This window comes from Drosophila melanogaster, chromosome 3R (assembly GCF_000001215.4).
Source record: "Drosophila melanogaster chromosome 3R".
Lineage (NCBI taxonomy): Eukaryota > Metazoa > Arthropoda > Insecta > Diptera > Drosophilidae > Drosophila > Drosophila melanogaster.
Window position 1 is genome coordinate 27,967,008 of NT_033777.3, and position 21,638 is coordinate 27,988,645.

Here is a 21,638-nt window from a genome sequence, read left to right on the forward strand (position 1 = left end):
ACTATATTTACTAAATATTTATTTGAAGCCTTTTCGGGACAAATAATTTACAAAATAGTATACAGAAAACAGCTACAGTTGTGATAGTTTCTAGGACTTTACTCGCCATTGCCGTTCTGCAGGACCTCCGACTCGTAGCCTTCCTGCTCGGCCTGCTCGTCATCGAACTCCACTTCGTCGTCGGCGGTAGCCTCCTAAAGGAGGAAACCAATGGAAATCGTTTTTAGAGATACTTTGCAAGGATATGGAGGGATCGCTAACCTGGTACTGTTGGTACTCGGATATCAGATCGTTCATGTTGCTCTCGGCCTCGGTGAACTCCATCTCGTCCATGCCCTCGCCGGTGTACCAGTGCAAGAAGGCCTTGCGCCGGAACATGGCAGTGAACTGCTCGGAGATGCGCTTAAAGATCTCCTGGATGGCGGTCGAGTTGCCAATGAAGGTGGCGGACATCTTGAGCCCACGGGGCGGGATGTCGCAGACGGCCACCTTGACGTTGTTGGGAATCCATTCGACAAAGTAGCTGCTGTTCTTGCTCTGCACGTTGTACATCTGCGTGTCCACCTCCTTCATGGACATGGGTCCTGTTAATTATTGAGAGAGCGTTGAAACAAAATTGCCTTCGTACAATCTTCCTGTGCGCATTTAAACATTTACATCAAAAGACAAGTTCGCTTTGATGCGCCGGCGGAATCCCCAAATCCCTGAATATGAAATACTAAATGGCTTCCAAGTTCTGCCTGCGCACCTGGCCGGGCACCTGCACTGGGATCTCAGCTCGGAGCTTGGGAATGGAAACAGTGAAAAAGTCCCAGGAGGTAACTAAAAAAGTTGTTTAAATTCCTGCTCGCTGGCATTTTTTCCGCACATTTTTGTGATTAATTATTTTGCAAGTATTTCTGGCAGTCGGTCGGAGACGATAACGAATCCTGAGATGGTGACGCCGGATCTGGGCTGAACCTGGGCTAAGCTTGAGTGCGGGTGCGCTGGAACGCAGTGCAGGCCAAGTCACGTTCGGCATGATTAGTTGGGCCTGGGGGCCGTGTCAGGCGGCGGTCGCAATTCCCCAATGGATCTTGAAAGTAAATTTCTAATTACGCGCGTTTTGCGAGTCATCAGTCAAAAGCAAAGGGGCCAAAGCGGCGCGAGCGCACACAAGGAATAGCAAATGAAATATTATGCGGCACACTTTTGGGCGCCGCATCGCAGTTTATTAATTTAGGAATTAGCGCGAAAAAAAAAAAATGCGAAGCAACCTTTTCGGTGGGCGTGGCGAGGGCGGCATGCCACGATGCCATGGCTAACAAATTTGCGCTACGTGCGCGTTGACGGATTGCAGCCTTTTTAGCCGCCAGCCAGCGGGCATTAATCATTTTTAGTGGCGCCCATAAGTAGTAGGCCCAGTGCTCGGCTTTCGCTAATAAAATCGTCGCCAAAGCCAAGCCCCAGGAGTCCAAGGTGTTGGCCAGGGGCGGCTGTGTCGTTCTATTCTAAGGGGGTGTCCTGCAGATGCGGCTCAGATCTCTATCTATACGATGTCTTCCTTGTCAGACAGTCCTTTGGTTTGGTTTGGTAATACTACCACTAGTTTTGGTAATTGCTTAGTTTTCAGCCTTTCAATTTTTTTCTTATTCTAAAAACCGCTCCTTGCGGATCCCTTGATCCGCCCCTGATGGCTCGACTACGTGCCTGCGGGTCCGGAAAAGCGGCGGACAGGTGCGCCGCCGACTGCCCATGACAAAGTGACAAAGTTGACTGGGATAAGCCGGTGTGGGGGCTCCTGAATAAATGAGCGGATGGATGAATGAATGGATCCCTGTGTTTTCTGGCTACGCGTGAAAGTGTTTAGGGCTTCTTGTTAAATAACTATTTTTCTTTTCCCACCCCGGTGGTTTCATTCATCAAACGGCAGGACTCACCCCGGAAGATGCAGGCCACGGTGAGGTAGCGTCCGTGCCGGGGATCACAGGCGGTCATCATGTTTTTGGCATCGAACATTTGCTGGGTCAGCTCGGCCACCGTGAGGGCGCGATATTGCTGGGATCCCTTGGCGGTCAGCGGAGCGAATCCGGGCATGAAGAAGTGCAGACGCGGGAAGGGCACCATGTTCACCGCCAGCTTGCGAAGATCAGCGTTCAGCTGGCCAGGGAAGCGCAGGCAGGTGGTCACTCCGGACATTGTGACCTGGTTGGGTGAGGAAAAGCTACATTACTGTCAGAAAAAAATTACAGATTACATGGACTTCAAATTCTGTTCTTTTGATTTGATTGTGGGAAAGGTAGGGTGGACTTATTGCTCCTGGTGTGGACATCTGGTCATCATTATCCTCATCTTCATCTTTGCTTCACGTTAATGCTAATGTCTTGGCTACTCACTGACACCAGGTGGTTGAGATCCTGGTAGGTGGGCGAGCAGATGCGCAAGCTCTGATAGCAGATGTCATACAAAGCCTCGTTGTCGATGCAGAACGTCTCATCGGTGTCCACAATTAGCTGGTGCAGCGACAACGTGGCGTTATATGGCTCCACCACCACCTCAGACACCTTTCCGCCATTGATTTCGATTGGAGAGCAGAAGGAGTAGGAGCAGGAAACGGGAAAATGGGACAGACAAACAGAGGATGCATTAGATGGATTGACTAGGGGTACTCACGGAGACGAGATGGTTCAGATCGCCGTAGGTGGGCGACGATAGCTTCAGCGTGCGGAAGCAGATGTCGTAGAGAGCCTCGTTGTCAATGCAGAATGTCTCGTCGGTGTTCTCCACCAGCTGGTGGATGGACAGCGTGGCATTGTACGGCTCCACGACAGTGTCGGATACCTGGACGCATTTATGGTGTCAATGAAGGCGGCAGTGCGGCATGCAGAAAATGGAGCAGATACAACTTTGTTAATTAGCAATGCTATCAGCAATCAGCGGACTCACAAAGGAGCCAAATTCAAATATTGTGTGTGTAAATCAATTAGTTAAATGGATGAGCATATACTTATTCATAACCTATAAGAACTCTTAGAAAGATACTTAAATTTATGTATTTTAGTATTGAAAATGTAACCTCTTAAGGTTGTTATATTAAAGGAAGCCTTTAAGGACGAGCTTCTTCAAAGCAACCTAAAGGCTAGTTCTCTTTTGGTCGTACTCTGGTCAATAATCAACAATTGTCCGCACTCTCCATCTAATTCGCACTTCTTTTGGACCAATCGCCTGGCTGGCTGGTTGAGGCATGGACATGAAAAATGCATTCTGCCAACAGGAGCAATTCGAATGCAGTGCTAACTGAATAGCAGACCCTATTAATACAGCCAGTTGTTTGTGGCTGCAACCAGCAGTTGCTAATGCCATTTTGAGCCTGGAGCGGCACTCAGGCCGAGAGTTGTTGCATAAATGCAGTTGCATGTTGCACAAACATCTGGGTGCCAGGTATAGCCCCATTCACATTCGCATTCGCATTCATACATGCCTAGTGTGTGTTTCGAATGCTGCAAATTGAAAATTATGTATAATCTTTGGCTTGCCCTCTATATTTGCGCAGCCAAGATGCATTGCTCGTCGGTTGTAGAATGTTGAATGTGGCACGGGCAGGGGCAGGGGCAGGGGCATGGAAAGGGATTTCATGCGTACCGGCCACTGTTAAGCATGCGACAAACTTCACTCCAGCTTCAGTTTGCCGTATGCGTAGTGTGTGCACATAAATTGTGGCAATTATTTAATGGCCACAGCCCTAGAGCGATAACGTGCAACTCCACCCACCCACTCTAAGTTCTTTGCACGTGGAAAACTTTTGAAAAGAATATCTTACCCTGCTGGACATGCCAAACTTGATATAGTTAGTTACAAATAAAATCAGATCTATTTTAGCTCAAAAAGTCTTATATAAAGGGGGATAAAAGTATGAAATGGCACAGTAGAAAGTTTTTCCTAATGCACCACTGCTTTCAAATCTTCCTTGCTATGTATATTATTTATGATTATTCTATATGATTTATAATTAGTTCAGTTAAATAGCAGTTTTTTTTTTCCTGTGCACAACACACACCTTTGTCTGCTTAGCTGGTACATGCAGTTAATACTAATGAGTTATGCTCGTACATATGCATTTTGCATTTTGTATTTGGTATTTGTTGCCAGCCTCACTATTTGTACACCGCCAGGACACGATATTTATCTGTGGGTTTGTGTGTGTGTGTTTGATTCAAAATCTGCAGGATTTACGAGCATGCATTTTGATATCATTGCATTGTCCAAACGGCAGGTGCAAATCTCAATGGGCGCCATGGCAACCATTCGGATGCTTCAGTTTCAGTCACCTTCGGTCTTCCGAAAGCGACTTCCGTTAATTAATGAACGTAATTAAATACTTTAATCAAAGGCCAAAATATTGAGCATTTAAACGAGAGAGAGAGAGAGCTGGCGCTTTTTTTGCGCTGATTATGCTGTGTGTGAATGGGCTGCATTTGCATAAATGACGCCTATCAAAGCGACAAAGGCCCTCTACATGGCCTATGAAAAACTATTAAATTATATATGTACATACGAACAAACAAGCGCGCATTAAAACCGCCATAACGTGACAGGCATGTGTCAGGCCAGGCCGCAATAAAATGACCGCTGAAGCCAAAACATTGCGGTAAGCCGGCCAAAACCAGCAAGGCACATAAATAACAATCGAAGGGCGGGGGAGGGGGGTAGAGAGGAGGAGGGGTCCATACTCCACATTTAAAGTTAAGCACCCCCTTCGATGGGTTGGAGTTTGGAGTTCGGGTTCAATAGTTGACCATTGGCGTTCAGTCGTGATGGTAATAAATTTAACGCAGTTCAAATGTGTGTGTGTGTGTGTGTGCCCTCTGGGCTGCACTAAAAATTCCATAAAATTTATTGTGCACTCTGATATGCCAATAAGAACATTGTCAAATGTTAATTTCACGCCTCACCAAATCTACCTTCTCTCCGGAGTCTTGGAACTTACATTTGATTGCTTTCTATTCCTCTTAAAACTTTAAACCAGATTATAGATTATGGGCTAAAATATATCTAGAGGCAGTCAGAATGGTCTTTTAGTCCTTAATCATTGTTTTCAACAAAATTTTGCTAATTAAATGAACTCAAGTTTAATTTTAATGCAAAATATCAAGCTTAGCCACTTTTTATAATTGTTAAAGCAATGCAAAATGCTGTAATTATTTCTCTATCAGCAGGACCTCCTGCCAATGACAATCTATTTTGCGCTGAATAAATTTAATTAAACGTCAAAATGTAATTAAATGCGAATAATCCAATTGAAGGCGTATCACGTGCCACCCATACAACAATTAATATTTCTACAACTATAATGCGCACGTGTAATATATGCAACTGGGTTAATTAAGCGCCAATTGAGGCGTGTCAAAAAAAAAAAAGGGACGCTGAGGTGGTCGATCTTGCGATTTCGAGCCACCAAATTGCATTAAAATTGCATTGCCAATTAGGCTTTGGCCGCTGCTCGTTGGCGGTGCCGCTAATTTCGCCTGCAAATTAATTAGAATAATTCGAACAAAGCTGGCCCAGTCGGCGCGCAAAGCCGCCAATTGAATTTAGCGTATGAATTGCATAAATAAAACAACATTTGTGGCATACTTTCGACACACGAAAATAAACGGTAGCGGCTCTCCGCAGCTTTCGCCTGCTAATTTGGTCAAAACGCGTGCAGGTGTAAAGCGCTTTTGGGTCGGCTTAGGAACGTCGCCATGGCCCCAATGGTCCCAAATGGTGGTACATGCTCGATGTCAACTGCCTCGTTCAGCAGAGCAAAGGATACACCCTGATTTCCTGGCACCATTGTGCGCGGCAGTAAGCTGATTTGGCTAAGCGGATTGCATTCGTCATGACCACAATGATAATTATATGCTGCAATGCCGGCGAGCATCGCTAACCTACCTTGGGCGATGGCACCACGGAGAAGGAGTTCATGATGCGGTCGGGGTACTCCTCGCGAATCTTCGAGATGAGCAGCGTGCCCAGGCCGGAGCCAGTGCCTCCGCCAAGCGAGTGAGCCAGCTGGAAGCCCTGCAGGCAGTCGCAGCCCTCGGATTCCTTGCGCAGCACCTCCAGCACGGAATCGATCAGCTCGGCGCCCTCTGTGTAATGGCCCTTGGCCCAGTTGTTGCCTGTGATATAAACAAGATGTTATTACAATGTAATATATACTAAACTATTCATATATATGTTAAGCTTAAATTAGACCATATAATAGCTGTGTGCTACTCATCCGCCAAAACTCATCGAAGTTCGCGGCGTTTGTGGGTCATTATTGAGGCCACAGCAACAGCGTCTGACATGTACAAAATTAATTTTCATCGTCATCCGCAGGCCATTTTATAATTGCAATCATCATAGCCATCATGGTCATTATCCTCATGGCAGCTGAGCATAAAGTGGGCCGGCCGGGAGGTCCTGACCGCGGCAGGACTATCGCACCGGCGGCTGTTAGCTGATAAGCTCGCCTGTGATAACAATGCCGTGCTCATCTTGTCAATTGGTTGGCACTTATCAAAGCAAGGATAAGGCCGCCCTCAGTGGCTGCTGTTGTCACGGATGTTGCTGCTGCTCCTGCTCCCGCTGCTGCTCCTGTTTTCGATGTTGCGACAAGGCTGGCGCAGCTGCAATAACTGCCGTGGCAAAAGGACACTCACAGCACCATCGATGATAGTGCGCTAGCGGACTTTGGCCGAAACAAAAGCATGCCGAAAAGCGGCAGAAAAACAAAAGCTATGTCCTAGCACATGAACACCACACCAGATTCGCCCATTAACGAGTGCAACGGAAATGCATTAGGAAAATGCCCAAAGAGGCTGGCTACGAAACAGAAACAGGAGGACATCGAAATGCTACTGTTTTCAACGGAGTTAGAACATTTTTGGTGCTAAGCGCCATTAAGAAGTTCTAGCTTGTTATTCAATAGTCAATACATTGATAAGGAAATGATGAAACAAAACATGTTGCTCATATCTAATATCAATCAAAAATAGATCGCAAACATCTATGGCGTGTCACGTTGACGCACAAGAGCTTATCTCTTGTGGTTTGGAACACCAGCGATTATCTGCAACTGGATTTGTACTCACCGGCTCCCGACTGTCCGTAAACGAAGTTATCTGGCCGGAAAAGCTGGCCCACCGGCGACTGGCGGACGGAGTCCATGGTGCCCGGCTCCAGGTCGATGAGCACCGCTCGCGGCACGTACTTCCCGCTGCTGGCCTCGTTGTAGTAAACATCGATCCGCTCGTGCTGCAGGGCGGACTCGCCGTGGTAGTAACCATTGGGATCGATGCCGTGCTCGTCGGAGATGATTTCCCAGAACTGCAAGTGGCAGAGAGAACAATGCGTGGAGCGCTACTTTAATGCCGTTTCAATAATGATTTAAGTGCATAATGGAGCCCGCCTGCTGTATGCAAATATGCGGTGGTCGCAATGAGCGCATTTGCATATTGCGACCCACCATTCGTTTCACATGACGTATGCGTGATATTTCGTGACAGCGTCCGCTGGTATGCAATGAAATTTCGCGATCCCCTTGCCAACGTTTTCCTTTTCAGAAATATTATTTTACAATCAATGTGGTGTGGGTGGGCGAGTGGCTGTGTCTGTGTGTTTGTGTTGCATTGCTTTGGCAATCAATGCATATAAATATGAGTGTCCTTTTTACATGCCTCCTGCTTTTATTACCGTCGCCATCGGAGTTCTCGTATCTGTCGTCGATTTATGCGCGTGCATATGCTGCATGACCCCACCTCCTGCTACTCCCGTCCCGTCCCTTCTCCCTCCCCACTCACACACACACACGAGCACTCGCACCCACACATATACACCCGCACAGCGAGCACTTTACATGCCGTGAGCAATTTCTGTTGCATACTTCCATGGGCGCGCAATTTTTTCATGCCGTGTTATTTTTTTGTTATTGTGTAACGAGCGGGAATAATTGAATCCTTTTAGGTATTTTCATACACATATACCTGCGCACGAAATATATATATATATATATATATGTGTGTGGGTGTGTTCTCCCTCTCGATAGCGTTTTCTCGATTTTATTTACACAAGAAATTCTCCAGCTCGATTCGTGTTTGTTTTGTTTTTGGTTTGGCTCTTTATTTTTTATTGCACAATACGCTTGGCAAAACATTTCACGTTTGCTGCGCATATGAATTTCAAATTTTTAAAAATGTTTCAATCGCCTCCCCTCTTCCCCCGCGCTCCGCGCGACAGGTGAGTGCGTGGTGGGGGGACAATGTGCGGGAAAATGGAAGGAAGGAAAACGGGAGAAAATGGTGAAAAATGCTAATTGTGAGAAAATCGCAATGTGTGCGCTCGGCCTGCCGCGGCTCCCACTGATCGAAATGATTTTTAATGGACTAAAAGGCAGCAGTGGCAGCCAAGGGCCATGAATTCACTTTTATATGCGAGTATTTTTTCACGCATTTATTCCAGCTTGGCTGGTAATACCGAAGGTCACCGGCAGATTGATTACTGAATATGAATTTTAATTAGTCGCACATGGCGCTGAAGATTCGACTTTTCCCTTGAAAATGCCATAAACTCAAGTGACTGTCGAGGAAATGACAGCACAGAGAGAAACCCATCACCGAAATTGGCAATCAATTCGGTAGATTCAATATCACATCATACATATCTTATCTGTGACATATTCAAATAGTGCTACAGGCTGATTAAAACTGGTGGCATGCAAAAAGCTCATTGCTTCCATTAAAATCTTTAGTATATCCAAAATCGGTGATAAAAATCGAAAAAAAAAGGAATACAAATTCATAGATTAAATGATAATAGCTATTTAAATTTAAATAAACCAATATGCTTTTAAAATGAATATTATTTGGTATTGAGTTTTCTCAATAATGTTTTCTATGTAATGCAAGGGAGCATGGTTAAATTGAAGTGACAGCATGCAAGCCAAGTTTTTTCCTCTGTGCAGGAAGGAAATGTCCTGAATAATGCATGGCACCCGGTGTTTATGTCAAGCCCGCTTGTCAGACATTCCATCGAGCACTTTGAGGGGCACACTCTTGCTGGGGATTCCGGGAGCACACACACATACGCCTGCATTTGGGCCATAAATAGTTAAGTGGCTTGCGTAAAGCGTTGAAGTTTTCCCAGCCAGCGGACAAAGTAAAAAGGGCTAGGTGAAAGTTGTAAAAGTTCGAAAAATTTGATAACGGTTGATTGCACACACACAAAGAGCACCATCGTCGTCCTTTTTGGTACCAGCCCCCAAAGCATATGCTGTGTGTGTATGCGCGTATCTGTATCTTTTTGGCATTCAGCTTTTCCGAAGACACCATGCCATGCTAATCCAAGAGCCGCATAAATGTTTGCGCTGCCAGTGCGATTGTTTGGCAAAAGTTTTGCTCCTCCATTGGCTCTTAGACACGCAACAATGATAACAAGTTGCATGGCAAGGCCAAAATAGAGACAAGAAAAATCGCTGGCAAAGAAAACTTTCGCAGTTGGCAGTGGCAGAAGTTTTGGCCCTCACATGCTGGCTTTTGCATACATAACAAACTGGAAATATGACACTCAATTGTACGCATCGGTGGGCACTTTTGGCTTGACAATAACTTTGATTTGCATGCCCAGTCCCAGTCCCCTTCTATACGCCCGCATGGGAGTCCTGCGTCCTTCGTTCTTCGTCCTTGCTCCTCGGACCCTTCGCCCTGGCACTTGTTGCCTGTGGGGAAATTCAAATGCTTTCTAGCAAGCCAATTGCAGATAAGCGCTTTTCTTTTCCGACTACTCACGCTCCGTTAGCCGGCCGTTGGCATTGAGTGAGCAGCATAATTTATTTACAAAAACTTTTGCCAGTCGATCTGCCCATCATCCGCTTGATTCTGACAACCAAAAAGAATACACCAAAATATGGACACGACCAGCGCCCATGTTTGGCAGTTTTTGAAGTGGGTAAAGTGGTCCGCGACAGGCCATCAGATTCCCATTTCGGGGAATCTCCTCGCCAGAACAAAAAAAAAAAAAAAAAAAAAACAATTACGCTGCCTTCATTTGCTTAAAACTTTTCACTGGCTGCGGTCAAATTGCTTAATTACAAAATTACTTCCATGTGGCCGAGAGCAACCGACGCTTAGGAACCTGGCGAAAGCCACTTGGAAAGCCACAGGATGAAAAAAGCGCCAATGATCAAATTAAAAATAAACAAAAGAGCTGCGTGCGTTGACCAAGGCGGCGCCATTTTGCGGCGCCCGCTTTTTATGGCGCCCAAACTCCTTGGTCTTTCCTGAAAGAAATCCAAAATTAAAATTCCCAAAGCGTTTGCACAAAAACCGAGACAAAAGTCAAGTGGCAAAGTCGCGATCCACAGGAAAAGAGAAAAAAACGCGAATAAATTAATTCTGACCAGTTTTTACACTAGTAACAAAACCTATGCAACCAATGTAAAATATTTATTTCTAAAAACTTACTAAAGTCAAAATTTTACCTCGAATAACTTAAGAATGGAAGTCACTATAATTAATAAAAATATAATATAATACTGCCGTGGCCTAAAAGGTGTAATTTTTTATTATTTATTGAATAATACATTTTGAATAAATTATTTTTCTCCGCTGTATCTCCATTGAGTTTTGTTCTGCTTAGCCGCCGGCTCTAAAAGGACATTTCAGCTTGCTTTGGACAAGGATGTGCGTGGCGCAAAGCGACGGAAGTGCATGTCGCACCGGAAGTGAACGAGCGGTGGGCGGAGCTGGATTTGAGAGGCGTGGCCAGGGGGTTGCAGATTGCTCGGCAGCTGCGTTTGCATACTAAATTTGCTGCCGTAGCTCGCGGCTCACATAAATAATAAACAATTGCAGCAATAAATATTAAATGATGCCCAAGTTTGTCTCAAGGCGCTGAGCTTGACATGCGAAATGATTGCGCCGAACTTCGCTTCGCTATTTATTCAATTTCATGAAAATTTCCTTTGTCCAATTTGATTATGTGATTTAATTTAGATTTCTGCGTTTGGCACATACGTGAATGCACGCGTTTTTTTGCGAACATTTTAATTAAGTTGTCAGCAGGCCCACAAGAAATTAAAAAATTATTCATTGCGCTAAAATTATAATTGTAAGGTTGTCTGACACTATGCCACATTTATTAAAATTCAATTAAAATAAATAATTAAATATCTATGCATTTCAATGCGCCCACATTTAAGGCCTGAAGATAAATAAAAAATATTTCGCATTTCTAATTAAAGTTCTTGTGTGAGAAAAACATTAAAAATCCAGCCGCAAACGCCCAACTCCTCGGGCGATTTCTTAGCCCATTTATGACCGCCGAGAGAGCGCAGCAAACTGAAAATGCAATTCAATTTTCGTACACCGGCATTAAGCTAATTATAAAATAATAAACAGGATTTCAGCGCATTTCGATCATTTGCAAATTTACAAATGTGCGACAAATCCGCGCGATTTGCGGGCGAACGCTTAAAATGCAAAGCGTTCGCCCAAGTTAATTTATTTTAATTTCGAAAAATCTATTTGAATATGCGCCGGATGGAGCATTGCATTTGGCGTCCATTAGAGTAATGAGCTTTGGCCGGCACAAAATAACCCTTGCCATAAAACCGAAAATGCCAAAACACTCTGGAAACTTAACGGCCGCCCATCGACGAATGACACTTTGCAGCCTGCGGCCATAAACCATTCGATTCGCAGCGCAAAAAAAAAAAAAGAAGAACAAAACGTATAAATCCACCATCTCTATATGGCATATATCCTCAGCGTTGGACAGCTGGTAACTGGTAACTGGTATTGGTAACTGAAAACCGGATACTGGTTTCTGGCAATTGGCAGCTGAGCTCCATCCGTCTCCAACTGCTCAAAAATGCAATTTATGTGTGCACAAGGCAAATAACGAATTGTACCCCAAACTACGTTTAATGCTCCGCTCCGGAATGGAGCTGCAAATATAAGGATATTTTGTAATAACACTAAAAGGATCTTATCGACAGTTGACAGATATGCTACACTCGCATGTTGTCTTTATGGGCCGACGTCGTTTAGGGCCATAAAAAGCTGGCACTCAGCAAAAAAAAAAGGCTCCGCTTGCCTGCAAATTATCTAGGATATTTTCAGGGTTCAAATAACTTATTAATGAGTTCAAATATTTTATAGAAAATTAATGAAATTAAAGGGGAACTAATTGTTTAAACCAACTTATCCCAGGATATATCCCAAATTTTAAAAAACCCTTTATTCCGAGTGTGAATATAGCCTGCTTTGTGGGGCAGAGTCCTGCGAAACGGAGCAGCATAATTAGACTCACGTAGCCATTGCGAATGAAGCAATTGGCGATGCAGCTGCAATTTATTACCCCACATGCTCATACACTCATATAAAGCAGCCTCAATTTGGACGGCACGTGTGAGTTTCGAGGCGAGTTGGGTTCGCCAGAAAAATGCAATTTTTCCTCTGTAAATTACCCTTTGTACACACGCATGGTGGCTGAATTTGCAATTGCATTTATCGTCAAGTGCATCAATTTAAATGTGGCCACTAATTGTCATTATCAGTGCGTTGCGTTGCATTGCATTGCATTCGCCGTGCAGTATATTTCCAATTCCTTTTTTTTTCGAGTCCTACAAACTGCGTTGTTTATGTTGTTGTTTTAATTTTTATACTCATTTAATTGCCATCGGCATTAAAGTGCTAAATGCTTGTTAAAATTCAAGAGGCCATGCCACATACGATGACTCCGACTTAATCGACGGGGGCGGCATGTTCAAGGCTCGGCCAAAGACTCTTGTCTAGCAAGGATATGCAAATATTGGTTCATTAGTATTGGTCATTCGGCTTTCGGCTTATTGTGTGGTGCATAAACATACACACACGAGGACAGCGATGACGCAGTCTAAGTGCAACATCAAATAGCTTATAATTAAAATTTCCATAACTCATACGCACTGTTGGCGGCGAGAGCATGGGTGGAAATTGAATAAGTACGACGGCTTCATTGAGCTCAAATAATTGAGTTGCGTGAGGTTTCCAATAGCTAATTTAGGAAACAATAGTTAAAGATTGACGGTGATTTAATAACTGATAAATTATATAGTAAATTTAATATTTGCAAGCGCGCAGCTTTTGTGTAAAATTCTATAAACGACTTAAATAAAATGCATCTAGGAAAAAGCGACTATTGGTTTGGCTTTTCAATCGAATGACTTAATAGAGCTAAATATTCATAAATTAAAAACAAAAGTTGACAGACTTTAGAGGACAGAGGTCGAATTTGAATTTTGCCAACTTCTTAGGCCTCCCTCGCCTTTTGGTATATAATCACTGCTCTCGAGGGTTAATCCTCTGATGGCATCTGTCATCTTGTAAGATTCCAACGGCAATGGCTGTTAGGTTTTTCCCTCCTGTAGATATCAATGTATCTTGTATATATAGAAAGATGTGTGCGCGTCAACGGTGCGTATGGCTTCATTTAACCTCCCATACAGACAGAGACCAATGCGGCTAACAAACAATTTCAATTGAGATTTCAATAATTGTCGATTTAGATATGTAAATATTTATTGTATATTTCGTTGGTCGAACTGCTATTGACTTAACTAATGTGCACGGTGCGTCTGTGTTTGCCCATGTGCGTGTTGGTGTGCGTCCTGGTGCGTCTGTCTGCGTGAGCGACGTTGTGTGCGTGGCCATCATAGCATCGATTGTTTGCTGCTCCGTGGTCAAAACGAAGCAAACATGGCCCAAATCAGATTTGATTTGTGCCCAGGTGTCGCTCTAATGCCATTGCCATTGATGCTTTTGGCCAAGATAATGATCATTAATGATATATGTTCCGATTTTATATATCTTCAGACGTTTTAAAGTTACAAAAACACCTATTGCAAACACAAGTCGTTTTTGATGTGCATGCACTTTGAGAGTTATCTTAACTTTCCAATAGATTTAAGGTGAAACTATAAAGTTGCCTGCAAGTCATCTTAAAAGATGATGTTCTAAATTCAGAGCGAGCTGTCGTTCGAAGGGTTGCAATAATATTTGCTAATGGCCACAGCTTGTGGAGCAGACTCCGCCGTATGTTTTACGGTTCTGCCACACCACACCATGCATATAAACAACTGCCACTTGCACTCCATCATTCCACACACACACACACACACACTCATACTCAGATACAAAACCGTGAATTTAGGCCGGTTGCCTGCGGCAAAGAGGGTAATAATAATAATAATATTTATATGGTAAGCGATATGAAGTTCATGGCCTGAAGAACACTTTGGCAAAAGCTAAATAAATAAACAGTGTCAGGCGAAAGCATTTTTGTGCTTTGTGTTAGGTGTGTGAGCGCATGTGGTGCTAAATGGCAAGTGGATGCCACAACCACCTGAATTGGCGTTGGAGCATCTGAGCCATCAAAGAAATTAAGACAGGATCGTTGGTTCGAGGTTAGCGAGATGGGCAGAGGAAATGCCCGAAACTCTCAAAACAAATACGATACGATAATCCTTAAAGAACATAGCTGAAACTCCAATTTATCTGTAGCAATGTACCTGTCACAAATATGTGCCAGAAATATTATGTACTGGATTTTTTTCGACAACGAACATAATTTTTTACGATCTGCTCTATTTGAGGTCTGGCTTTATTAAGTGCTGGACAAATGAATCGCTCGCTGTTGGATATTAATGAATATAATACCATTACCTTATTTTTTTCACTCAAATTCGCCGTACGCTATCAAAATATTTCATGTTTTTTATAATGATTGGTAAATGCAGTGGAATCGATGAGAGGGACAGATAAAGTACTGAACAAACTTTCGCTCTATTAATCAATTTCGATCTACTTCTATCTCTGTCCCGCAGGACGAGTGCATTTGCAGATAAAACTTGGTCATTTTGCGGGAATATCCTATAACGATTTTTATGATTCCACAATGAAATTAATTTTTATTACCACCAAGCGTGAATTTCCCTTTGACCATTTGATCGGGCGATGCAAAACTTTTTACACAATTCCCGCGCAGTGTTTTATTTGTCATTTTAATTGCCATTTTGCCATTTCGAATGCGGAATGACTGGTAATATATGTGCGAGCATAAAAAAATCCAATTAATACTGTTTGTCAAATAAGCCCGAAATAAAATACAATATAGATTGAAAAACTTGTGTGTAAAATGCGGGCATATTATGGCTGGCCGGCCGGGCGAATTGAAGTCCTGCTGGCTTCGCTCTAAAACTAATACAGTGCAGAAAATCGCACTTAATTGGATTGCCACGAATATTGGTGAAAATTCAGGCGCATCGGTCGTTGGCGAGTGGAAACCAAAAATAATTGCAACACTCGTAGCTCTCAAAATATTTTGATTAATTTCGTTGCGCTAACTTGACAGACCACAAATTTAAATTATGCTTTGATATGTGTGCGCCAATCTGCACAATTTGGCAAATGTGTTGATCTAGCCATCATTATGGCCGAAAACCGAAACCAGATTGTTGATTCAGATTCGCCATAGTTTCTCACTCAATCACCCACCCAACCATCACCCGCATTTAGGCCAAGTTATTCGTTCGATTGCGGTTTTGTTCGCCTAAAATATCGAATTTCTTTTGGCAAAAATGCTTCTGCTACCCCACCAACCTCACCCCCGCCCCCTCCTGCCACCGGCTGCTGCAAATAATAAAACCGATGTTAATCCTTCAAGGACATGCAGCCGGACATATGTTTGTCCAAACAAATGCAAACAAACGGTAGTCGAGCGTGGATTTAGCAGAAGCACATGAATGATAAATATTTTGACCACATTGGTTTTTAATGAGGTTTCGCGCATTTGCTTTCGTTATTTTTGCGTTTAGTGTATTCAATCACTTATTGGGGTATAAATTATATAGCATTTGGTTAGCTGAAATATCAGTCACGAAAATGGATCAGAGAATTCTCCGGCCTTGGATTCACTAAAATGTATATATCATTTCATTTGAACTAGATATTTTTTCAAGACCACATCCTAGAGTAGAGCATTCTGCATTCCAAATTGCACTTTTCTCTCTGTTTATTTAGGCAATTCATTTCGTGTTTTTGGTCGCACAATTAGTCAACGCAATTTGCGCAAATAAAATAAAACGATCCGAAATGAATCGAAAAACAGACAGACAGACACACCACGTGCAAAAGCAGAGCCAAACCAATCTTGATTATTGTTATTTCTGGTAGCTGTGTTTTGTATTTTGTATTTTGGCTTAATTACGCCCCGCTTTGCCATAAATTTGCTGGCGTTTTGCGGTTAATATCTGCCGGCCAAATGCTTTATCTACCGGCTTTCTCCGAAAGCCGAGGGCGTGTTTAAAATATTTCTACCTTCTTATCGAAAAGACAGCAATTTGTAGTTGGCATAGCCGGCAAATCCAATTGCATAAATAAATAAATTGCCGTTGCCGGCGTGCTTAAAACGCATTGCCAGCTGCTGCTTTATTGTATTATTAATTTTTTTTTATTTCGTAAATACGAGATTACAACGGACCAACATATTTCATGGCTGGGCCTTATCTGCCGTCGTGCAGAGCTCGTCGGCAGTGTAATGCGCAATAATTACAATTTGCGGCTTGCAATTTCAACAATATAAAATTACCAAAGTAATTGAAAAGGCTGAATGGCTGCAAAAAAAAACAAAAATTAACCAAAAAAATGCGCCTGAGAGCGAGCGAGCAAAACAATTGCTCGAATAACAATGGTAATGAAACATATGCCCCAACTCTCTGGCAATCCAACTCCACTTACCATATGCAATTTGCACTTTTGCCCGAGAACTGGCTGTCTGAATGGCGTTAAGAGCAGCATGAGATATTAATGAGCAAAAGAGCGGAATGCTTTTTAAAAGTGTTAAATAAATAACAAATGGCCATTTGCCGTACTGCCCACATGGCCGCTACCATACAACCACCCACCACCTCCCCCCCCCCCCCCTGTTGGTCTGGTCAACCTGTCGGCTCAGAGGGAGCAAGCGGCTTACAGGTGCCCACAAAGGCAGGAGCAGCACTTGGGCTTCCATTTCGGCTAGGTTTGCTGTCCTCCAAGGAGTGCAAGCATATATTGTAAAGGAAAAGTGTATAAACCAAATGATTGGTCAACTTCTACCTTCAGTTGGGCATCTTGACCAATGAATTTGTGAAAGAGTGCTAACAAAATAAGTCCATTTTCAGATATCCACAGTAAAAGCTATCTGAAGTCTTTCCGAAACTAAAAGTATATTTTATTTGGTTTTAAATTTTCATTATAATCCTAATACGATTAAGATCGCTTTTATTGTAAAATTGCATGCTTGTTCAGTAAAAGGGTGACGATGAGATGACAATACGAAAAGAATGATGTTAAGCTTTTTCCCTTTGCCGCGTTCTCTCCGCACGTTTTCCTAATATTTATGCACACTTTCCTTTTTGTGATTTCGCCTTTGTTCATCAATTTGCATGCACATGTTCAAAGCAAAGCGTAACTGAGCAAAAATATATACATAAATAAGTAATTTTTATATTCCATCAAGCCAGCAGCTACGCAAATGGCGAGGGGGGTGAGTGTGTGTGGTGTGTGGAAAATATTTATAAAAATTCCCTTTTGTTTATTTATAATCAGTTTGTGCAGCGGAGCAGAGCGTCGACTGTGCCCTTCCACCTGCCACGCCTCCGGCCTCCTTTTCCATTTCCATTTTCTATTGCATACTGCTAGGCGCAAGGACGCTGTGCGCTAGCAGCTGCAAAAAGGGTGTGTTGGTGTGTGTGTGTGTGAGTGAGTGCGGCTCAATTGGTATGCATAAACGCATTTTTATGTAAATTGAAAAATATTTCGCTGGCGAAAAAATGGGATATTTTAACCCTTGGCTGTGCTTTTTCCTCGATTCCCTTCCCAGTTATTTCTTTTTCGATATTTTGCGCTTGGTTACTGAGGTAATTGTTGACCATTCTAAGAACCAACACGAAATCGGTTCACATAGGTGCAATCTTCGATTGCTAATCAACATTCATTGATATCGAAAACCCAGTCGACTGAAAGTGGAAATACAATTGGCAAGTGGAGTATAATACACCAACATTTGATCCAACTGAATGGAAGATGCCAACTAAGTTAACGATGGCTTGTTTATCCTGGCCCACCCATCAGCATCGGAATATGTATATGCAATGCCGCTTGAAAATTGCATTTGCATACGAGCGATGGCATTACCTATGACGTGGCAAGCCGTAATGCCGGGCCATAATGTAATCCGACCGATTCCCCAGTTACCCGGCTCGATATCGGGTAACCATAAAGAAATTACGGCTGCCAGCGAGCGTCATCGATAATTCAATTTTGTGCATTATTTTGGCGCTGCTCGATGATGCCCTGCCATTATGGGCCAAACAAACGTATCCTGGGGCAGACTATATGGGTGTGCCACACTGCATGCCACACTGGCTAAAAGGAGCCGTTGCAGCCTGGCTTATTCCACTCTTTAATTTTATTGTCTGTTCTTGCTTGACTTTCTCCGCTTTCCCCTTTTGCTCCCATTTTCTACGTTCTGCTCGTCTATAAATTTCTCCGCCATGGTGGCACAACGCTTTTCCTTCGGCTTTATGCCGTGCCCGTAAATAGATTTTCCTTGTTATTGTTCACAAAATGATTTAGGGAAAATTAGGTTTATGTAAATAATGAAGAAAAAGAAAAACGAACTCTAGCTGCAGGCCAAAATATCCTTGGATAGATGCCTTTGCCTCGCTCGATACATACATACATACATATGTGATCAATTTCGTGGTGTTGGCAGAGGAAGGCCGGAAGACGTTTTCGACGGCATTTTGCCATATTTAATCGAAGCCAAGAGAATGGCTTAAATTGCTGTCTGCCTTAAAATCGAATTGAACTTAACGTGATTCAATGAAAACATTATGTTTACAAAACATGCGTACGCTGCCGGGATTTCAATTGTTAAGCTCTGTTTTTATAATTACAATCCATTCTGTTTGCAGCCCGTTCATGTGTGAATAAGCTCTGCTCTTAATGTGTAATCAATCTGTTAAGTTTTTTTTTTTTATTTGCTTATTGGCCTTTATCAGCGGAGCAATTAGTTTTGAAAATTTATTTAAAAATCACATTCACCATTTACGCCATTCACCATTGTGCAAACTATTTTGCCACGTAGGCAGTTTTGCACATTTATTATTTGTTTATTCTAGGCTGCAACAATATTTCATACTGACAGCCAATTAATCAGAAAAGGACATTCAATTAAGGCACAAAATCGGGCAGTGTGCAAAAAAAAAAAAAAAAAAAAAAAACAACACAAGAGCATGAATAGGACATGCAACAAAATATGTTCGCCATTATTATATTCAAATTTAATGCACCAACAAACAGGCTTTATGCCATCTATAAAAATTCGATAAGCGCAAATTGCATAAATAATCGTATTTATTTTTTAACTGCACAATAGCTACACATAACAATGGCCGCAAAATATGGATGTAATAATGCTCTGATTCGGGGGCGTACAAAATCGGATGTTGGGCTTGGCTTATCCCGGAAAAGTGCGTTCTAATTAACTGCAAAAGGCAGTGGTGAAAACACGCAAAAAAGTACTTTAAAATATGTGGAAATGTGTTTGCATAAAACTCAAGAGGAAAAGCGCGCAATGCGAGCGCAAAGAGAAACGGTCAGAGAAAACTGCTCTGGGAAATGCCGGGAAAAAGACAAAAACATATAAAAAAAATAAGCATTATAAAAACAAAAACTGTGTCAAACGTCAACGACTTTTTGTAGCTGGATTTTCATGACGCAGCAAATTGTGCGAGTTAATGTTAATGCGCTGAATTAGCTTAGAATGGGCGCTGTTTTCATTTCCACTCCTCTAATTGCCCGCAAACATGCTGCCGCTTTTCTACTCAAAATACCAGAACACACTATGTAATTGCTATTTTCGGCGCAACCCATATCAGTTCTTACTTTTCGGGTATTTATGTTTAAAGTTGTGTAAACAAGCCCACTGATTAGAGGCCGCCGATAGTGAAAGCAGCGCACACATAAGCCCGCCACTTTGTCACAGTCAGCCATGAATCAGATACATATATCGGTTCAAGATACAGATACATTATTTACAAGCCCCTCTGTCGTAATTAGAAGTACCCACGAAACCTTCGACGAGTTCTTTATGACAGTAAGATCAGCCAACTGTGCGAGGGCAAACATCATAAAAGCCTGTGAAAAGTACTAGTTTACAGAACCAGTTAGTTGTGTTAATTGTCCAAAAGACGGAAGTTTCTGAGAAACCTTCGAGCCAGTTTCAAAATGCTACTAACAGGGCACTAAGCTGCCGCATTTTACTCTGAGTTCCCGCCAAAAATACTTGGTTCACAGATCGGATTTCTTGAAACGAGAAACCTCCAGGTACACTGAAAAAAAAATATCAACTTCTATTCTATAATAACAAATGAATAAAAAGGATCTGTAATTCAATTTTAAATCATAATTGTGTTTAAATGGAAACTACTTTATAACGATTAAATAATCATATAAAGTTTATTTATCTTTTTAAAGGTACTACTTTTTTTCTTGCTGTGCAGATTTGCATAGCCGGCTGATCACAAGCTCTCAACTGAGCGGCGATCTAATTGTTTACACCTGACTGAGGTGATTTTGCTTAGTTTGCGAGCGGATTTCTGGGTTTAATTCACTGCGATATGCTGCGAGTCCAAGGTAATTTAAATGCGATACTTTAAGGTTGCTGATATTCGTATCTTGCGAGCGATAAGATAAGTGCCAAGTACGTTAGGTTTCTTCAATGTTTTGCAGTTTTATAGTTTCCCGAACTGGCAAAATAATCTATGCCACCCCCCACCAACCCCCCACCCATTTTAATTGCTGGCCACTAAAAACAAAACGTGAAAAGCCAAGAGAGAGAGAGAGAGAGAGAAAGTCGCAGTGAGAGAGGCAAAGAGCGCTCTTTCTTCATTTCCCCCTGTTTTATAATTAAACATGTGAGGTTAGGATAGTAGCGAAAAGTAGCTATAAAATAGAGCAAAGGTCTGTGATGCGAACACCGATGGAATATCAATTATACGCACCTTCGAACCGATCTGATTGCCGCACTGGCCCGCCTGCAGATGCACAATTTCCCTCATTTCGCAAATGAACTAGTAACTTTTGGCAGCCAAACTTAACTCAATTGAACACACTGACGCACACACGCACTATCAGCAATTATCAGCCACTATATCAATCTGAATCTGAATCCGAATCTGAGTCACAATCGGTCACGCATTCGGTTGAATCCGGTGAAGAGTCGGAGGAGAGCTTTTCGTGAGCAGAACGATCGACACGCGTTCGCTTTGAGAATCCAACGTGAACTGAATGAATGGCGAGAAACCGAACGCGACCCGCTGGGGAATTTGTGCTCTACGGTTAAAGGGGGCCGCATTAGTTTTCCACTCGGAAAAATATTTATAAAAAAATGCCTTTACAAATTGGCATGATAAGAAATGATAAAATTATGGTTTGCAATCTTAGATTAATATATTGTAGATAGTTTTGGTGATGTATTGAATTTAGTATAACAATTTTTCATATCAAACAGATGATCAGAGATCAGAGTTCTAAAAATACAAAAGTTTT

General features: G+C 42.5%; 1 protein-coding gene across 2 annotated transcripts; it reads right to left on the minus strand.

The window, feature by feature from the left end:
* Window positions 1-21,377, minus strand: betaTub97EF (beta-Tubulin at 97EF). 2 transcript variants are annotated; one of them, NM_143349.2, is made up of 7 exons: window positions 21,092-21,377; window positions 7,101-7,335; window positions 5,914-6,143; window positions 2,376-2,543; window positions 1,920-2,184; window positions 262-584; window positions 1-194 (listed from the first exon to the last, which is right to left on the minus strand). In NM_143349.2, exons 1-7 carry the CDS (start codon window positions 21,146-21,148, stop codon window positions 99-101), a joined length of 1,374 nt encoding a protein of 457 aa, NP_651606.2. In that variant the 5' UTR covers window positions 21,149-21,377; the 3' UTR covers window positions 1-98. The 2 variants fall into 2 exon arrangements, with proteins under 2 accessions (NP_651606.2, NP_001163753.1); NM_001170282.2 differs by lacking the exon at window positions 2,376-2,543 and adding an exon at window positions 2,653-2,820.
* Window positions 21,378-21,638: the final 261 nt, after the last annotated feature.

Coding starts and splice junctions, on each gene's coding strand:
- betaTub97EF (NM_143349.2), bottom strand. CDS start 21,148: ATGAGGGAAATTGTGCATCTGCAGGCGGGCCAGTGCGGCAATCAGATC. Junction 7,336..21,091: donor GCAATCAGATCGGTTCGAAG/GTGCGTATAATT, acceptor TGCCACTTGCAG/TTCTGGGAAATCATCTCCGA. Junction 585..1,919: donor CGTGGCCTGCATCTTCCGGG/GTGAGTCCTGCC, acceptor AATAATTAACAG/GACCCATGTCCATGAAGGAG.